Source organism: Acomys russatus, chromosome 28, assembly GCF_903995435.1.
Source record: "Acomys russatus chromosome 28, mAcoRus1.1, whole genome shotgun sequence".
Classification (NCBI taxonomy): Eukaryota; Metazoa; Chordata; class Mammalia; order Rodentia; family Muridae; genus Acomys; species Acomys russatus.
In genome coordinates, this window is record NC_067164.1 from 40,505,218 (window position 1) to 40,524,509 (window position 19,292).

Below are 19,292 nucleotides of genomic sequence, written 5' to 3' on the forward strand. Positions count from 1 at the left end.
TGATTTTAAAAGTCTTTATAAAGGAGAGAGAGAGGAGAGGGAGGACGGAGAGAGCAGGGAGTGGGGGGGGGAGGATATAGGAACAGGGAAAATGTCAGGGATCCCCCCTCTTTTCCTTGTGCTCTGCGTTGACTAGATTTACTCCCTGCCTTCGATGTGGGAATGTCATCTTCAGGTTTGCGTTTTGATCACTTCAGCCTGGGGAGTCTGAGGACAGGTGAGGCTGAGGGCAGAGGAGTGAATTAGATAATGCAATTTTTTTTTAAACAGAGGGATAATGAGTGTGTTAGCTCAGGTAGTGGCCACGGGACCGGGAAGGCTTAAGACATTTTAGGTGGTGTTAAGCAGATAAAAGGGCTCGGGGTGTGCATTGGAAGTGGGAGGCTGGCGGGGCGTGGCGTTGCGGGGCGTGGCGGAGCGGTGAGAGCGGCTCCAGAGGACGGGGTTCAGCCTTCTGGCTGGGATTAATGCGCAGTTGCTCGTGGTGCCATGAGCAGATGAAAGAACGCAGGAGCACAAGCAGTTTCGGGAAGGGAAACTGTGAGCTCAGTCTTCGGCATGTTCAGCCCAGGTGAAGAGAAAACACGAGTAGGAGGAAAAAAGAGAAAGGATGAAGAAATGGGTGGGGAACAAGATGAGTCAGTGAGGGTGGAGAAGGAAAAAAAAAAAAAAAAAAAAAAAAAAAAAAAAAAAAAACGAAGAGGAGGAGGAGGAGGAGGAGGAGGAGGAGGAGACAATGCCCTGCCCAGGTTTGGGGCTACTGTAGTACATCTTGCTGTTCTTCCAGGTTCATTTCCTGCTCCCTCAGCAAATTGGTTGAACCCAGAGAGAGCGAAAATAATTTGATTTCTGGCTTCTGATCTGGTAACCCATGTGCTGTTACTACCTACCATTTGCTCTGTGAAAACATAACAACAACAAAAAGGAACTAGATTATTTAAAACTGTGGTTCAAGTCACATCAACCAAAATAGTTTTCCCAAAGTGTTCTTGAGTGAATACCTTTGCCTCTGTCCCCAACATATCTAAAGTGGAATAATCTCTGTCTCTGTCTCTGTCTCTGTCTTTCTCTCTCTCTCTCTCTCTCTCTGTGTGTGTGTGTGTGTGTGTGTGTGTGTGAGAGAGAGAGAGAGAGAGAGAGGTCCTTCTAGCTGTGGACTACTTTCTTCCTGCCGTATCTTTCTCATCTGTGAACTTTCACAGTTGCTTTTCTTACACCTTAAAACCCAGCAGTGGCTACAACAGCCTGTCTTGGTATGGTCTTATGACTGGTTCGTATTTAGCAGTCTGTGCTCCTCTGCACGCTCCTGACTTGTGTGTCTCAAATGAAGAACAACTCCATAAGTACTTAAAAATTATTTTTCCCTTCTCATTCACCCGCAGCCAACAAAAAGCCAGAGGTCGCAAGAGGAAGGTGTGCCCTACTGAACCCCCTTCTCTCTTGCCAGGCTCAAACATGGCCGGCCACCCAGATCCCTCCCGGAACACCCTAGTCCAGCCTCCCGCGCTCCCTCAGCACCTCCCGTCCGCCCAGCTCCGAAAGGCTAGGGACCCCGGGGAGCCGGACAGCGGACTTCTCTTCCCGGCCCCCCACCCCACGCGGAGGGCCCGCCCACCGCCCCGCGACAACCAATCGAAGGCCGTGCCGCGGTGACTGGCAGCGCCGGCCGGCCCCGCCCCCCGGCCTCACTGTGGCTTGCGGCTTCCCGTCCAGCAGCGCCGCTCTCGGTCGCGCGGGCCGGTCGCGCGGACACCGTCGGGTCACGCGGGCGCTCGCCGCGGGCCGCAGCTCGGCGCCGAGATCGTCAAGCCCCGCGGCGTCCGGCATGGACTTCGAGGACGGTGAGCGGCGCGTGGGGCGGGCCTCCGGGCAGGGCTGGGCCGGGCGAGCCGGGCGGGCTGGCGAGCGGGGAGGGCGGCGGGCGGCCTGCGCCGGGGGTCTGTTTACCGCCACAAGATGGCCGTGTGGCTTTGTTCTGTGGGCCGCGCGGGCCCCGGAGCCCGGTTGTCCCGGAGCCGCACGCGGGAATGCGGCCGGCCCAGGGCTCGTCCACCCGCTGCCCACGGGGTCGGGCTAGCCGCGAGCCCCGCGGCCTCCCGAGCCCCGGGCCGCCTGCCACTTCCCGGCCTCGCGCGGGTGGCGCCCGGGCCCACCGGGTCCTCACCGCGTCCGCACCCCACCCCACACCCCGGGATCTGTGGGATCCCGACCCTGGCTGCCTCAGGCTCGTGCGGTGCTGCTCAGGAGTGAGGCGGGTTTAAAGGGCGCTCCATCGCGGTGGGCTTCGACACCCCTCCCCACCCCATCCCCTCCAGCGAGAACATGCAAGTTATTACCAGTGATTAGCCGACTGGGCTGTTGGATAACTCACCGCAGTTTACCCGCTTGCATATACCTCATTTGAAACAGTTCCGTGAACCAGTGGCGCCCCCATCCCCTCCCCCCCCCTTTTTAAGGGGGTGTGGGTGGGACATGTGTATGAATGCTACTAGAATTCTGGCACAGCAAGCTCCGGGTGCCCTTCTCGTTAGGATAGATCGGTGCACAGCTCATCCCTGTTGCCCATACTGATTAAATAAACCTAATTGTAACGATGCTTTTCAGCTATCCCAGCCGGTCTGCTTTAGGGCCATTGAAGTACAGTTAATTTTGAAACCTTCAAATCTTGCTCAACTTTAATGGGAATTAGTGTCGAGATAAAGTGATGTGTACACATACATACATGTGTATACATATAAACAGTGTTAGGGAGACGTGGAGTAGTTTGTTTGTAGGGTTAACCTGGGTGTAATCTCTAGGAAGTAGGTATTTAAGTAAAACCGGTTCATTTCCTGTAAGGGAGCCTCTTCATCCACCCAAAAAAAAAAAAAAAAAATCCTTGCCATTGGCTAAGGCGTGGTGCTAGCATAGGAGCTTTTGGTTTTTGATTTGCTGCCAGAAGCTAAAGCTGTCAAATGTAAGTAGAGGAAAAGAGACCGAGATCACTGCTTTCAGGGAACTTTTCGGTCTCTTTGAAGTAGTTGGGCTCTTCAGAGTAGTGTACTGTTTGTAGTTTAGTGTTGGGCTGTGGCTTTTTGTGATACAGGCGACTCTAAATTACAATATTTTTAATATCTAAGAGTTGACATTGGGGGAACAAAGATTGTTTTCATTCTGGAGTTTGATGACACAACCAACGTGTGTGTTGCACATGTTAACCTTGTGTGTGTGCAGAGGACGGCAATCCGAGCAGTCAGTAAGGAAATCCATTTTCTGTAGAGAATTGGAAGGGAAAGGTAAAGTTTGCTGTGTTTGCTTTCCATTATAATCATCAAAAAACAAACAAACAAACAAAAAACAAACAAAAACCAAGACGAGTGCTCTCCTAACTGCCCGTGCTCAGCCATCTCTGCTGCAGTTGGGCCACAGAATATGAATGTCTGACTCTGGCCCTGTGTCCTGGGCCTGGGCTCTCACATGCAGAAGCTCCGTACTAAATGCTGCTTTGCAGTCTTTATTTGTAGAGTTAAGTAAAGACTTTAACGTCATGCCTGGATGGGCGCAGCCCACACCCTCATACATATATGCATATGTGTTTTTCAGACAAGCTCCTAAAGTATTTAGGGAGCTTGTTAAGTGTATTCCATAAGATCACTTCTCAAATGTATCTTCTTTTCTGCAGCATTTGGTACATAATAACAAATACATAATCTGTTTCACTTTTTCTTAACTTTGTAAATTAGTACTAGGTCCCCTCTTTTGCAGTTACAGATATGGACTATAAACTAGTTCTTATATTGCCATCAGGCAGTGAAGGAGTGATGTGTTTTCCCAGGTGGATATTTGCAATTATTTGTATCCCAGTTTTTTTGCTAATTGATTTAATGACATTTGAAAATGAATTCCGAGTAGATGAGTCTCTAATTTTGGGGTTTTGCTAACATTGCACTAATTCTTTTCTGTTGGATGTGTCTTTGTAGATTACATACACTCTGCTTGCAGGAATACTTACCAGGGCTTTAATGGTAAGTATCCGGTTTCATTTCCTTTTAACTTTGTTGAGGGGATGTATTTTACCTTTTCTTTGCATATCTATAAAAACACAAGTAGTAATGCACAAAGCCTGGCCCACTTTGTTTCAGATACGGTTTTGCCTCTTGAGTCATAAATCTCAGTGTTATTGTCATACTGTATATAGTGTTTGTTTTTCTGGTGTGTGTGTGTGTGTGTGTGTGTGTGTGTGTGTGTACATGTACACCTGCTGGGAATCTCATGAATGCTATGTAAGTGTGCCACAGTGATACCTCCAGTTTTATGTACATTATTTGAATATGGGATCAGAACAAGAAGTTATAGACTACATGGCCTTTGTTTCTGTTTTATTTTACTTAGGATTCTTTGATTTTATATCTGACTACGTTCTGAGTGACTGATTTGCAGGACGCTGGCTGAATTGGTATTCAGTTACGTAGATCAGGTGGATTGTTATCTTGCTTCTGTGCAGCTTTTGTTGTAATGCATGTTGCCTTTGCATTTGAGGCTTTTTTTTTCCCTGACCAAATATATGCTAAAGAGCTGTCTCAGGAGCACACTTTAAAGAACCTTGCTTGCTTGTTGACAGAAGCCTGATGTTGGCTTGTGGTTGGCTGTGCTCATCAGAGATATGTAGACTGCCGTGTTGTGTTGATAGTGACTAGAGCTAAGGCCCTGCTATAAAAGATGATGACAGGAAGAAAAAAAATCACAGAATAATTTGGAGGTTAAAATCACATGAAAGACATGAAGGAATGGCAGTAAATATCTTTGACTACCAGAGGAATGCAAAATCTAGTTTTTATACGCACTACAGTCATGAAATCAAAGAAAATGTACTGCTGAAGACTGTGCCGTTGAGAATGTTGCTTATGTGCGTGTGTGTACCGTGTGCGTGCTGTGCTGTAGGACTCCAGAGGAAGGCATTGCATCCCCTCCACCGCGCGCAGTTTGCTGTGGTGCTCGCACCCAGCCCTGGGTCCATGGCAGGAACTCTTGTTCTTGACTGCTGAGCTGTCTTTCCAGGCCCATTTTTATGGATATAGTTTATTATCTCTGAAAATAAAGAGGCATTTCAGATTTGAGCAAGGCTATTGCCATATAGAAAGCAGTATTTACTTAGTGCTGAGGAATATGTTTTTGATGACTGTGATGTACTAAAATTAACAGGAAATTTAATTTTTTATTGACATTAGCCCAGTTTAGAGGCTGGAAAATTGGCTAAAGAAACTTAACTACAATTGGATGCAGGATTCTGAATAAAAGACTTTGGCTTTTTCCTCTGGCTAATATCCACTACTTGAAAATACTTTGAGGTCTTAGTTGTTTGCATTTTATAAATGAGCTTAATTTCAGGGGCTTGATTTGCCTTCATTTAACCTTTTTAGCAAGCGATGCAAACCTTAGGAAATGTTCTGAGAGCTGAGACTTTCCCTGTAAACAGATACACTGTCCTGTCTCTGTGGAACTAGCTTCCCGTCTAAAGGGATTAAACATTCAGAATATAGTTTAAAAAATAACATATTGTATGGAAGAAGATAAAAAATGGTGGGAGAAATGATAATGCAGGAAGAGAGACAGGTTAAATGTGTGTGCTGTGATTTTAGAATCACTGGGCAAAGGCTCAAGAACTAGATGGCATTTGACAGAGTTAAAGAGGCAAGGACGCAGACTGCGTTCTGCACAAAGGATGTAACAGACTCTAGGAAATACTAACAAAAGATGTGCTGGTTGCAAATGGAGCCGGTGATGCAGTGATAGCCTTTCTACTTTCTTTCCACTGAGATAAAGTAGAAGGTGCTGATACAGATTTTCTCCACACCATGTTTTAGGAAGGGTTTGTATTTCCAGTGGCTCCCATGGTTTTCTTACTTCATACCCTTATGTAAATAGCAGATGGGAAAGAACATTCTTGGTAGACGGAAATGCGTGACAAAGGTAGGACTGAGAACACTGAGCTTGAAAGGGAGTAAGAAGACTGGTTTGACCAGAACAGATTATTTCTGCTGAGCAGTGTGAAGATAAGACTGGAGAGGTGAGGTATAGCCAGAAGGCATTGAAAACTCAAAAGCAATCTGCTTATGTGTAAGAATCCGCAGAAAATGATGACCTAGGAGAGGTGTATTAGTGAGTACAGCAGATGCAAAAGTGTGCTTGGAGGAGGGAGCAGTAAGTGGAGACACGGGTGTACATCTGTTGGGTTCTAGAACCAGCAAGGGGCCTTTGTAAGTTGAGTGACCCCGATGAGGTTGTAAGGTAGTCACTGTGGTTAAGAGGTGACAGGGCAGAGTCAATGTGGGCACTATCGACACTTTGAGTGAGCTAATATTTTTCTTGTAGGGTAATGTGTGTGTGTCCTCGTCCTGTGCAACCACTGCAGAATGTTGGACATCATCCTTGGTCCTCTGTGGTTGATGTCAGTAGCACCTACCTGCCTAGTAGTGTCAACCAGAAATGTTTATATAGACATTAGACATTGCCTTGTGTTCCTTGGTGGGGTGTAAGGAGGAGGCAGGAGGTGTGGAAGCCTTGCTTCTGGTTAGCAATGCAAGCATGAGGGCCTGAGTTTTAATCCCCATAACCCAAGTAAAACACGAAGCATGGTTGTGCATGGATGTGTAACTTTAGGGCTGTGTGTGGTGGAGATGGGTCACTGTGCCTTACTGGCAGCCTAGCTCCAAGGTCCAGAGAGACCTTGTCTCAAAGGAGCTGGACACAGCTTCGTCCTCTGGTGTCCACATATGTGCACACTTGTGTCACCTACACGTACACATCTCTGCACACATGCACACACACATGCACACACACACACACAACCACACACACAACTACTAGCATACAATCCTGGAGGTCACTGTAAGGCTTTGGCTTTTAAGTTAGCATAAAGTGGTAAACCATTATTGGATATGAGTTACCTTATATGGTAACAATTATCCTGGCGTTTATCTTTAGAACATATAGAAGGGAGTAGAAATGGAAGCAGGGAAACCAGTGTGAACACTTCGCAGTAGCCTGGGGGAAGGTGACGGTAGTTGGCGTGCTGTCAGCACAGGAGCATGCACAGCACTTCCATTCAGACCTAACGTTACACAGCGAGGGAGGGATTTTGTCATACTGTAGTTTTTGCTGGATATTCTGCAACTCAGCATATTATTTATTTAATAATGATTCAAGTAAGTAGATTAGATTCAAATTATTAAGGCAGATTTGTTTTTCTGAATAAACAACTATAAAGTCCTTACAGTTAATACTTTAGAAATGATTTTAAAGCTTATCTTGGTAACCTGGGAGAAAAGCTGTTTACAGAACATATTTCTATATAAGTACACTGCATGTGTATAGAGACTCCACCTTTAGCCAGTTACAGCGTATGGACAGTAAGTGAGAGCTGCTGCAGAGGATCGCTCTCCAGATGTGCGCACAGTACCTGGCCTGTAAGTGCTCATTCGGTAGTGGGATAAAAATACAGGGTTAAAAGGAAAAGCTAAGACAGCCACTATTAACCCAGAAAGAAGCAGAAATAACTAAACTTTGTGCTTTCGGTATCTGACTAAAGTTAATGTTGAAATTATTTTTTATTTTGAGGCCTTGCAGGAAATTTAATGTTGGTAATGTTATTTTATCTTTAAAATTGTTCTCTTTATAAGAAGTACAGGCATATGTGGTGTCAAATACTTTGCAATTTCGAACAAATGATCGACTCTTGATTAGTGAATTACGCACTTTCCAAATAGTGACAGGTCTTAGTGTACAATATAAAAATCATATTAATACCACCAACTACTTAGAAAACCTTTCAAGTGTTGGGAAGCTGTCAGGCTGGCAGTGATAGATAAAAATTTTTAGGAATTTAGGATTTTTAAAGTTTATGCATTGTTTTGTTAGCAGCAAATAGTTTTGGTCCCTTTGTAGCAACAGTTTCATTCATCGCATTTGTGAGAAAATGTCTGCCAAACGCTCATGTCTGAAAGCCATGGGTTTGCAAAATATATTTTATTCTTTCACAATTTTATACACAATGTAAAGTTGTATTTTTATTATATTTATCCCCAATTATCCTAGTTTCTAATTCCTTTTCTACCCTCTCTGTGCCCACCCTCTCAAGTCCCCCTTTAATGTTCGCATCTCCTTCCCGTGACCCACTGAGTTTAGTTAGGGTGGCCTGAGTGAGCATGCGTGTGTGTCTAGTTACCAGGCTGTGGGCGACTGACTCATCACTGGACACTTGGAAGAGAGAGGAGTCCCTGCGCAAAGCAGCCGTTAACTGCCTGCAGGTCCCCAGCCTGCGAGGGAGCATCGGGCAGGCTCAGTTTTGTGCAGGTCACCAAGCTGCTGTGTTATGTCCAGAGACAGCACGTCACTGGCCTCCTCCTGAGGCTTGGCTCCTAGTCTTCTGTCTGTCGTCCACAGTGTCCTTTATAGGATCACACACACAACAGGTACTTTGACCAGTTATGAATCTCTACGTTACTACTGCCCACTGTAAAAAGAAACTTCTCTGACCGAGGAGTTTGCACCAATTCCGTGTAATAAAACCACAGTAAGCAGTGGGTTCCCAGGGCCTGTTCCTTACTCAGCCAAGGGCCTTTGACCAAGTTTACAGTCCACGAAAGCCATACGTTTTGTTTTCTACTCTCCCTACTGAAAAGTGTTCTCTATGAAAAATTGTTAATGGCACAGTGGCTTTTTTTTTGGAGAGAACTGTGATGCTTTGGTTGCAGCAGAGTTGTTTATGTGCATTTCCTGTTCCATTACATTAGTAACACAAAGATGTAATTAAATCAAAATTAGCAGTTACTCGTCAGGAGCCTTCTCCTGGGTGTGCGCTGCGAACACAGTGGCTGCTAGATTAGGAAGCTCTAACTGCTTCCTTGATTTGTACTGATATGCCAGTTATGCATTCTGCTTAGTGCAAATCCTATGAAAAAGGCAAATAATATTCTTGCTAATTATGAAAATAGTTTTGGCCTCATTGATTTCAGGAAAAGGTCTCAATACCTCTGGCCAGCAAATCGTGGTATGAGAACTGCTTCTCTAACGTGCATTAAAAATTAGACGTTTTCCAGGGGTGGTGGTGCTCGCCTTTGGGCTACACAGAGAAACCCTGGCTTTAAAAGAAAACTTAGAAATTTGTGGGGCTGGCAGGATGGTCACTTGCTGCCAAGCCTGACCATCTGAGTTTGTGATTTACACGCATGTGCCATGGCACATTCGCCATACCCCCTCCACACACATAAAAAGTAGAAGTGTAAGATGAGGCTACAACAGCAGACTACTGTGACACTGTGTAAAACCTGTAGGACTTTGTAAATAGAAGAAAGATGGTAGTTAGCTGAGCACCGGGAAAGTTTTCTTGAATGGTTTAGTAAGAGATTTAGAAAGAGATTTTAAAAAAATTTAAAGACTCCAAGCAGATAGTTGGGTTGGGAGAAAAAATGTTTCATGTAGAGAAAAACAACACGAAGTTAGACAGAGAACAGCTGCAGCATACTCAGAAGCTCATGTCTTCATTTTAGACTTTAGTTTGCAAGTCTGAAAAAATGAAAAGATTAAATAGTACTTCTATTTATCTGGTTAAGGTCACTTTAAGGCTTAAAAGGTAGTATCGTGAGTAGTATTTATGTGAAATTGCCATCATCTTTGTTCAGACTGGAGACATTAACTAGTTGTAAGGACAACTTAGTACTTGTAAAAACATACATTAAAGCTTTAGCTCTGTGTACTGTTGTATTTATAATAAAATATGGTATGAGTAGTAATAAGGCATTTTAAGGGACTTTACAAAAAATATTTATGTAATTTTTCATCTTTCTTCATCATCATCAATTAATTTTATGACCTTTAGTTTTCTAGTATAGGTTTGTTTACTCCTACACTAGAATTTTTTAGTGTTTGTATTATGAAAATTCACGCTCATTTCTTTTATTTGAAATATTTGAAAATTGAAGTATTCATTGAGGCCTTGTTACTGTCAGGCACAGGGCCAAAAGATTGGTCTTAGTTTGTGGTTTTACTTACTAAAATACCTGTATCAGTAGTGATAGACATTTCTAGTTAAGAATGTAGGTGCTCTTGAGTTTTTAGATAGTTTGGGAACAATTAGTACAAGCATATATTTGCATCATAGTATACTCGGGACAAAATAAAATCTCTTAGGATTTATTAAATGCTGACCTTTTGAGGCTAGTTGTTATACCACTAAATATTTCTTAGACTGAAAATAATTTTTAATGTAGAATTTTGTAGTTGATAGTCTATTTTTCTTTGAAATGTGAAGCTTGTTAGCAAATAGTAGTTTTTCAATAGATTATCCTTTTGGTATTTGTATCTTCAATATTGAGTTCAAATGTTAATGCAAATTATTGCTTTAGATGATTCGTGTGAATATATTGTGGTTTGTTGTTCTTTGTTTTTTTTTTTTTTTTCCTTTTATTTCATTTTATGTGCTTTGGTGTGAGGGCGTCAAATTCCTTGGAACTGGAATTACAGACAATTGTGAGCTGTCATGTGGGTGCTGAGAACTGAACCAGGTCCTTTGGAAGAGCAGTCAGTACTCTGAGCCCTGAGCCATCACTCCAGCCACTGTTGTTTTTTTGAGACAGGTTTTCTGTGTATAGCCCTAGCTGTCCTGGAACTCCCTCTGTAGTCCAGGCTGTGCTGGAACTCCCTCTGTAGACCAGGCTGTCCTGGAACTCGCTCTGTAGACCAGGCTGTGCTGGAACTTGCTCTATAGACCAGGCTGTGCTGGAACTCGCTCTGTAGACCAGGCTGTGCTGGAACTCGCTCTGTAGACCAGGCTGTCCTGGAATTCGCTCTGTAGACCAGGCTGTGCTGGAACTCGCTCTGTAGACCAGGCTGGCCTGGAGCTGAAGATCCACCTGTCTCTGCCTCATGAGTGCTGGCATTAAAGGCGTACACCACCACCGCCTGGTGAATATTTTGAATTTAATACAATTTTTTTTGGAAGAATATCGTGTATTTTACTCATAATCTCTTCCTGATTTTTTTTCAGGAATGGATCGTGATTATGGCCCTGGATCTTACGGAGGAGGTCTGGCATTCAAGGATATTTATCTAAAAATTCTTCTTTTGAGTGCCAGTAAAGGTGAGCAACATTTAATTTTTTTCTTTTTAAACTCTTATAGGACTGGATCGTGACTATGGCCATGGATCCTATGGGGGTCAAAGATCCATGGATTCCTACCTAAACCAGTCCTATGGCATGGACAGTCACAGTGGTGGTGGTGGGGGTAGCAGGTAAATTACTTCATCACTTGGCCAAATAATTAGACAACTATAAGATTCTGGATATATTAAGTATTCCTTAGGCTTTTATGATACTTGAACTTCGTTGTTGGGTATTGAATCCTCACCTTAAACGTTGAAAGGGGCTGGTGAATGAGTGCACGACGTTTCTCAGGCTTACTGCAGACATCACCGTTCTCTCCAGTGTCATAGAATAAGACAGTCTTTAACAGTGGACACTTTAAAAAGAAAAAATTTTTCTTTGAGTTTTAATTCCTCATCAGTCAAAATGTCATGATCAAATGCTATTGAAATATTTATTTGTGAATTATTTTTCTTAATGGTTAAAAATGCTGTGTAACAGCAAAATAGTTTGCTGAGAGTGGCTTTAACTGAATTAGTCTATCAGCTTTCAGTGTTAAGAAGCATTTAAGATAGATTTTCACTTAATTTTAATTTTAAAGCAAGTTTGAAGAGCATGTTGTAATAATAGAAGTGTTCTTTAAATCATGTCTGGGTTGCTACTAGCAGCTGCTGCTTACATCTGAACCCTCGTGCTGAGAAGGAGGGGCATTGTATTAAAGCTACGGACACTGCACCTTTACCTGCAGTCTAGACTCTTTCTATTTCACTGTTGAAGCTCTGTGAGACTTAAATCTAGTTAGACAACTACAGGTCTTAGGTGTGGTCATGTTTTAGTAACATTAAAGGGGTCTGGTTTTTGAGATAAAAACTTCTTTCTAAATACAAACTAGACATTTGAGGTCATCGTCCTTCGGAAACTGAGGGACCTGGTTCCTAACGACGGCTGGAGTGATGCTTCCTTTTCTCTGTGCTTCACGTGTGCCACTGTGGTTTCAGTAAACTCAAGAAAGCAGACAGTTAATTAGTACCCTTAGGGAATCTTTGAAATGCAAAGTTGGAAAGAGGAATAGTATTTATATGGCTACCAGGCTTCAGAATTAAGTAGCGTCTTCAGTTGAGTGTCCTGTAAGTCACTGAGAGGTGTAGCATCATTTGCTGCCTTAGTGTGTCAGTTACTGCAGTGTGAGTGTGCTGTGCACAGACTCTTCCTGTAGCTGTTACCATTCATCTCTTGTGTAACTGTCAGCTTTTAAAAACTGTCTTGTAAGATAATAAGCAACTTCTGTAATCCATGTTTTGGATTTGTGATAAGTAAAATTTGTTTTTTGTGTTTTTTTTTCTTTTTCTGTTGAGACAGTGTGCTTACCTTTTAGAGTAGTTTTATGTGATAATTTTCTGATAGGAAATACTTTTTCAAATAATTGAAGGCATTATAAAATGTATTCTTTCTCATCTGCTTTGAAAATTCATATGTAGAGGGTATATGTTGGTTGTCTTTTACTGTTATGTTCTATTTTACATGTTACTCTTCTAGATTTGTTAGATTTACTAGTCTGTCAGAGTCCGTGAGGATTAGCCTTGGCTGAAGTTTGGCAGAGTGTCAAACTTTATAGCCTGAGATAATTCCTTAGCTTTTGTTATTACAGACACGTGAGGCAGTTTTGTGACATAGATTACTGAGGTGCAAAGGATCACTTTGTCACAAAGACCCCTTTCCCATCTGTGCAGTCTTCAGTTTGTGTCCCTACGAAAAGCCAAACTATTGTAAATGCTTTGTAACTTTCAATACTAGGGAAGGGTTCAAAGAAAGATTGATTAGTTTGTGAACTTCAGAGATAACCTTTTCTTAAGACTAGGGCTGGGCTTTATTACACAGATAAATCTTATTAAAATAGAAATGCTACCAAAAAGCAGAGTTTAAAGCTAAGGTTAACTGAACTCAATTTATATTTAGAAACTGACTCAGATAGCTTTCTGTCTGGTCTCATATTGGATGGCCCAGCCCTAATCAAGTGTGAGCAAAAGCAGAACTATGCAAACCGCTGTGGTATAAATGAATTTTAGTTGATAAATGTCATCTGATAACTTGTCTTTTGAATTGTCTAACATTAGTAAGCTTACTTTTGTTTTTTCCCTCACTGTGCAACTTTTCCAGGTTTGGACCTTATGAGTCTTACGACTCCAGGTCTTCTCTGGGTGGGCGAGATCTGTACAGATCTGACTATGGTTTTAATGAACCTGAACAAAGCCGCTTCGGAGGTAGTTATGGTGGTCGATTTGAGAGCTCCTTCCGGACTAGCCTTGACTCTTTCGGAGGTAGAAACCAGGGCGGGTCTAGCTGGGAAGCACCTTACTCCCGTTCAAAATTGAGGCCTGGGTTTATGGAGGACAGAGGAAGAGAGAATTACTCTTCCTACAGCAGTTTTTCTTCACCCCATATGAAGCCTGCACCTGTAGGCTCTCGGGGGAGAGGAACCCCTGCTTATCCTGAAAGTGCGTTTGGAAGCAGAAACTATGATGCTTTTGGAGGACCATCCACAGGCAGAGGCCGAGGCCGAGGAGTAAGTACAACAGAATCTTTCAGATTCTTTTCAATAGTCACTCTTTTAAACCCTTTCAAGACCGTGGTTTCCAAGGAGAACAGACACTGTTCGTCCCAGTGTATTTTAACCAGAAGCTGAGTCATAACGTTCTAGGTTGGCTGCAAAAGTTTTCCAGCACCTCAGAAAATAAGTTGGAGTGTGAGATGATTATTCATGAAGTTATCTCAAATCTCCCTTTATGAAAAAGGTGAGGATATTAGGTTTGGTCTAAAAGGGGTTAAAAGGAGTTGCATTTTTTCCTTGTAAACACTAGCAGTTCGCTAGTGAGATAGTTGTTGGATTATTGTAAAAGGTGACTGAGCCCTTTTTGAGCTTTGAGTAGGTTAAAGGCGCCATGCATAATAAATATTTATCCTTTGTTACTAAACTCTAGCAAGTAGAATCCCTTCAAGGCTCCATGGTTCCTGTGAAACACACAGGAGATCAAAGTCAGTGATAGCTCAGGGTAGCTTAGCCGTGTTTCCATGGTGAAGAGGCTGCTAGGTCTACCAGATGGTAGAGAGGTTTGTGGTCAGCATCACTGTGCCGACTCGCTCTCCTTACTGTATGTCCTCTTGGTGATTGCTGTGTGTTCCCTAGCTTTTCTGAGGAAGAATCTCTTGTGCATACATTTACAGTTCCTTCCTAGGAAGTAGTATTTTACAAGCTACTGCCTAACTGGACAAATATACTACTCCATAGGTGTTTAATTTCAGGGTATATACTGTAACAGTTATGCTTTGTGGTCTTGGGTAACCTGATGATAAATTTTTACCTAGTAAGGTTGGGTATATGATGGAATTATGTATTTGGTTATATAGATACTATTGTATATTTATATTTTTATAATATAAATGTTTTTCAAAGTCAGTTGAGTTTATGCTCCTTGCAGGAGAGGGTGCTCTGATAAAGGCTAGCAGGGTGTGTGTTTTCACTGTTCATTAGCCTTTGGTCATCAGTGTACTCTGTGTTGTGTGGAAAATTTGCATTTTTAGTCACTCTTTACCTACATAAAATGCATTGCACCTTTAATGTTTGTAATGAAGATTTCTGTGATGTGACCATATAAATTCCTTGGAGACATGTGCGAGGCTCTCGTGGTTAGATAGCTATTTCTAGTCACACATTGCGCTGCGGCGTAAGCACCAGTGTAGCTGCACCAATGCCTGACGACTTGTAGTTACTTAAGAGTAGTTGGATAGTAGGTGTTGTGTTTTGAGATTGAAATTACATTCTAGTTTGAAAAATTGGGAAAATATTTTAATATCTTCCATGCCGTGTAATATTTTAGGCAAAAGATTTTTTCTTAATGAGGACTCAGGTATCAATTTTGTTTTCTTGATAGTAAAATTGAATATTCCTGTACTTTGTATTTATTTACCATTCTGGTCTGAGTGGACTCCTCTTTCCTTCCTTTTGTTAGCCAAGTAGATGAACTGGCAGAATCTTCCTTTTAACCGTCACTGGGACCTTCTCTTTAGATTACTCCTCAGCCTTTACCTTCTAAAGTAAGGCTAGCAGAGTAAAGTTCTGTGGGCATGGCCTCTTGGTATAGTGTATTTTGTTCAGGGCAAGAGAAGAGGAAGGGACGCGGAGTCCTTTGCTGGTGTGGCTCTTCTCTGTAGACTGTCTCCTGGGCTCCTGGGTGTTGTGTGTCTTTGGGGAAGAAGCAGCTCCTAGCTGAAGCGTGTCTTGAGAGTTGGTGCATGGCTGTGCTTTAACTCTCCCGCTGCAGACTCACGCCCCATCTTCTTCTCATTCCTGTTCCCAACAGGGCGAAATACTAAATGGTTTCTGGATCTTTTTTACTTTAAACTACAAATACGATCATCTTTGTGTATCTTAGGTTTAAGCAAGTTTTAGTAAAATAAAAGATTTCTTTTAAGGTCTTTCCTGGGAAACATCAAATAGGAAGTCTGAAGAGGAGTTGTCAGAGAGTTGTCCAAGTGTGACCTTCTGACAGGCACATGGCGTTTATGAGCTCAAACAGTTGTGAATTGTAAAAGTTAATAGAACATATCCACCTTTGTAACATTGGGAATACTACTAATTCATTGGATTTAAGTTCATGTAATAATTTATAAAATTTTTATGTGTGCTTTCTCAGAGTGGACATGTAAAATTCAGTTAAATTCCACAGAATTTTCAGGTGAAAACTAGTAAAATTTGTATTAATTAATATTTTATCTTTTGACATTATGCTAATGTTTCTTGATTTCACAAATTTGCAGCACATGGGTGATTATGGAAGCATTCATAGACCTGGGATTATTATTGACTATCAGAACAAGCCCACCAATGTGACGGCTGCTGCTGCACGAGGAATAAAAAGAAAGATGATGCAAATATTTACTAAGCCCGGGGCAGCCTTTATCAAGAAACCGAAGCTCGCAAAACCTGTGGAAAAGATGAAACTCAGCAAGTCACCAAGTAAGTCGATGGCTCAGGGTGCGTGCACATCAGACAGTGCTCATGTGCAGCAGTGCACTGTAGCTGTTAGCCTATAAATCCTCTTGCAGCTGGTAGCCAGTTGTTTCCAAATGTAGGGGGTGTGTGTGTCTGTCTGTTTGTCCGTCTGTCTGTGTGTGTGTGGGCATGTGCTTGACACAGCATGCATGTGGAAGGTCGGAGAAAAACTTGTGGGACTTGTCATTCCACTCATAGGTCCGAGGGATTGAACTCGGGTCATCAGACTTGGTGGCAGGTGCCTTTCCTTGCTGATCCGTTGCCAGCCCCCAAGTGTACTTGTACAATTAATGTGCGCTGGTCAGTTTATTTTTCTCTGAGCCTTAATTACCCACCCCCTTCTCTCTCTCTCTCTTGAGACAAGGTCTCCCTATATAGTCCTGGGTGACCTAGAACTTGATATGTAGACCAGGCTGGCCTGGAACTCAAAGAGATCCACTTGTCCTGCCTACCAAGTGCTGGGATTAAGGACATGTGCCAGGACACCCAGCAACATGTATTTTTTAAAAGCCTTTGCAGATGAGTTTGATTCAGACCCCTTTCTTGGATGTTATATTTATTATTGAAGGAGTGTGTGTCTTGATGTACAGAATTCTCTGTATTAGGACAAAGGGAAGAAAATTTTCCTAGTTCTTGGCATTCATTTCTTCTGGTAAATTAATTTGCTTCTAGTCTTCTGGAGATGTTTCTTAGAGATAATCATAGTTTTGTTTTTACAGAATTGGAAAGTTGAAGCCCATCTGAAGATGGGAATAAGATAATTTATAATAGTACTAAGGGACTTAATACACCTTAATAAACTTAAAAAGAAACGCAAAACTTAAACTTTGTGAGCTACAAAACAGTGGTGAAGGAAATTAAAGAAAATCTAAATTGAGGAGAACTAGACGAGGCTGGAGGCAGCACTGTCCAGAAGGCATTAGTTCTTAGGTCTGGACTATAGCTTCTCAGGGTTCTGGCTGACTAGGGACTCACACGTCACAGTTTGCCATCTTACGTCACGGTGGTGCTGGCACAGTGACTGATGTGTATATGGATCTGTGGGAACGCACTGAGAACAGCAGAGGAGCCAGATCTGACGCACTGGCTTAACAAGGCTGAGGAACTGGACTGCTCAGAGTAGGAGAGGACAGTCTCGCTCCTGGTTCAGCTAGCTCACCGGCTAACCTGAAAGGACGTCTCAGAGCAGACTCACAGGGCTCTTAGGCTGCAGAGGTAAGCACTCAGGGTTTTGTATTTAACAAGGGGTTTTTACACAGGACACCAAAGCAGGAGCAGCAAATAAAAACAAGTAAACTAAAACTCTTCAAAATTAAAAACCTTTGTGCCTCAAAGGCCAGCATTAGTAGAAAGTGAAAAAAAATTGTGTGTGGTGGTGGTGTATGCCTGTAATGTCAGGACGTGGGAGCCTGAGGCAGAAGAATTGTGGATTTGAAGTCAGCTTTGGGTACATGGGACTGTTTCTTCGATTCCTTAGAAAATGTAAAACAATTTCTGCAGACAGTGTATCTTAGGAAGGCCTGTATCCAGAGTATGCGAAGAACTTTAAGTCACCAACAAAAGACATAAATGACTTAAAAATAGACAAAGAATATGTGCAGCATGGCCCTTGTCAGACAGACGCAGAAAGAACCACAGTGTCCATGCCCTCATGTACATTTCAAAATATCTTTACTGAGCTTTTTAGAATATGAAATCTTGTGACATATCATAAATGTAGATGAAATGTTTTATAGCAGCTCAGGGTTGGGGCTATAGCTCAGTCAGTGGAATGTTGTGTGCTTCGTCCTCAGCACAGTGTAGACCAGTTCTTCTCCCTGTGTCATCCCAGTGTTCTCCAGAGGTGGAGTCAGGAGGACCAGAGGGTCAGCTCCTCAGCTGCATAGGAAGTACATGGCCAGCCTAAGCCATAGTTTTTTTCTTTTGACTTCATTAAAACATATATAGTTTAGCATGTGCTAATTGAAATTCTTATTTGAAGTAAAATAAGTAGATATTTTAAACAGTGAGTTTGGAAGAAAATCTTAATGAAGGTATTCAGATAGTTAAGAATATACAATTAAACTCAAAGTGCTAAAGCTATTCTATACATTTAACATTAGGGTCCCAATTTTGTGTAATTTTGAAACTCATTATACTGTATTCATAACATGTGCTTAATAAATACTTGCTTACAGTCAAGTTCAAAGGTTTGAAAACTTTAAGGTCAAATAGTTAAGATTCTTTTTTTGCTGTGGAGTTTCATGTAGCTCAGGCTGGCCTCAAACTTGCTATGTAGTCAAGTGTGACCATGAGATTCTGGTCCCCCTGCCTCATCTTGTGAGTTTTAGGATTACAAGCATGTGCTACAGCATGGACATTTGTGGGTTGGGGATTGAACCCAGATAGTTTAACAACAGAGCCCACCCCGAGCCCAGGAAGACCTTCTTCCACCTCCCCTCCCCTCCCCTCCCCTCCCCCCCCCTCCCCTCCCCTCCCCTCCCCTCCCCTCCCCTCCCCTCCCCTCCCCTCCCCTCCCCTCCCCTCCCCTCCCCTCCCCTCCCCTCCTCTCCCCCTCCCCTCCCCTCCTCCTCCCCTCCCCTGCCCTCCCCTGCCCTGCCCTGCCCTGCCCTGCCCTGCCCTCCCCTCCCCTTTGTATGTGTGTGGAGGTCTTCTGCAAGAGCAGAATGTACTCTTAACTTCTCAGCTGTCTCTGTCCCAAGAGTTTTTCTTATTGTAAAATATAATGTATTTTAAGAAAGAACTCTTTCACAGTGAGTACCAGTCATACCAGTCCAAACCTACTAGGGTGTTAGAATGTGGAGAAAAGAGGAAAAGTGTTGCAAGGATGTATAAAAATAGGAACCATTACACAGGACAGATGAGTGTATTTATCAAGTAGTGTAGTGCACTAGTGTCTCTTCAATGAATATGTGTTCATGTATTATATACCTACATACAGATATACCTCGCATGCACACATACAAACAGGGAAGGTTTAAATTGTAAGAGATCTGAACTGATACATGGTATAACTAGTGAATTTTGAAAACATGCTAAATAAAATCAAGACCCAGCAGAGAGACTGAATTCTATTTCAATCAAGTACTCAGAGTTGAAGAGGAAGTGAGTGGTTACTAATGT

General features: G+C 42.7%; 1 protein-coding gene across 6 annotated transcripts; it reads left to right on the forward strand.

Moving 5' to 3' along the window:
- Positions 1-1,735: 1,735 nt before the first annotated feature.
- LOC127210857 (DBIRD complex subunit ZNF326-like) lies at positions 1,736-16,256 on the forward strand. Of its 6 annotated transcripts, none has more exons than XM_051170620.1 (6): positions 1,736-1,841; positions 3,960-4,004; positions 11,024-11,116; positions 13,277-13,437; positions 13,566-13,682; positions 15,935-16,256. In XM_051170620.1, the coding sequence occupies exons 1-6, from the start codon at positions 1,826-1,828 to the stop codon at positions 16,208-16,210; spliced, it is 708 nt and encodes a 235-aa protein (XP_051026577.1). In that variant the 5' UTR covers positions 1,736-1,825; the 3' UTR covers positions 16,211-16,256. The 6 variants fall into 6 exon arrangements, with proteins under 6 accessions (XP_051026577.1, XP_051026576.1, XP_051026580.1 ...); XM_051170619.1 differs by adding an exon at positions 11,155-11,268 and having other exon boundaries at positions 11,024-11,057; positions 13,277-13,682; XM_051170623.1 differs by lacking the exon at positions 15,935-16,256 and adding an exon at positions 11,155-11,268 and having other exon boundaries at positions 11,024-11,057; positions 13,566-14,099.
- The last annotated feature ends 3,036 nt before the right edge of the window (positions 16,257-19,292 follow it).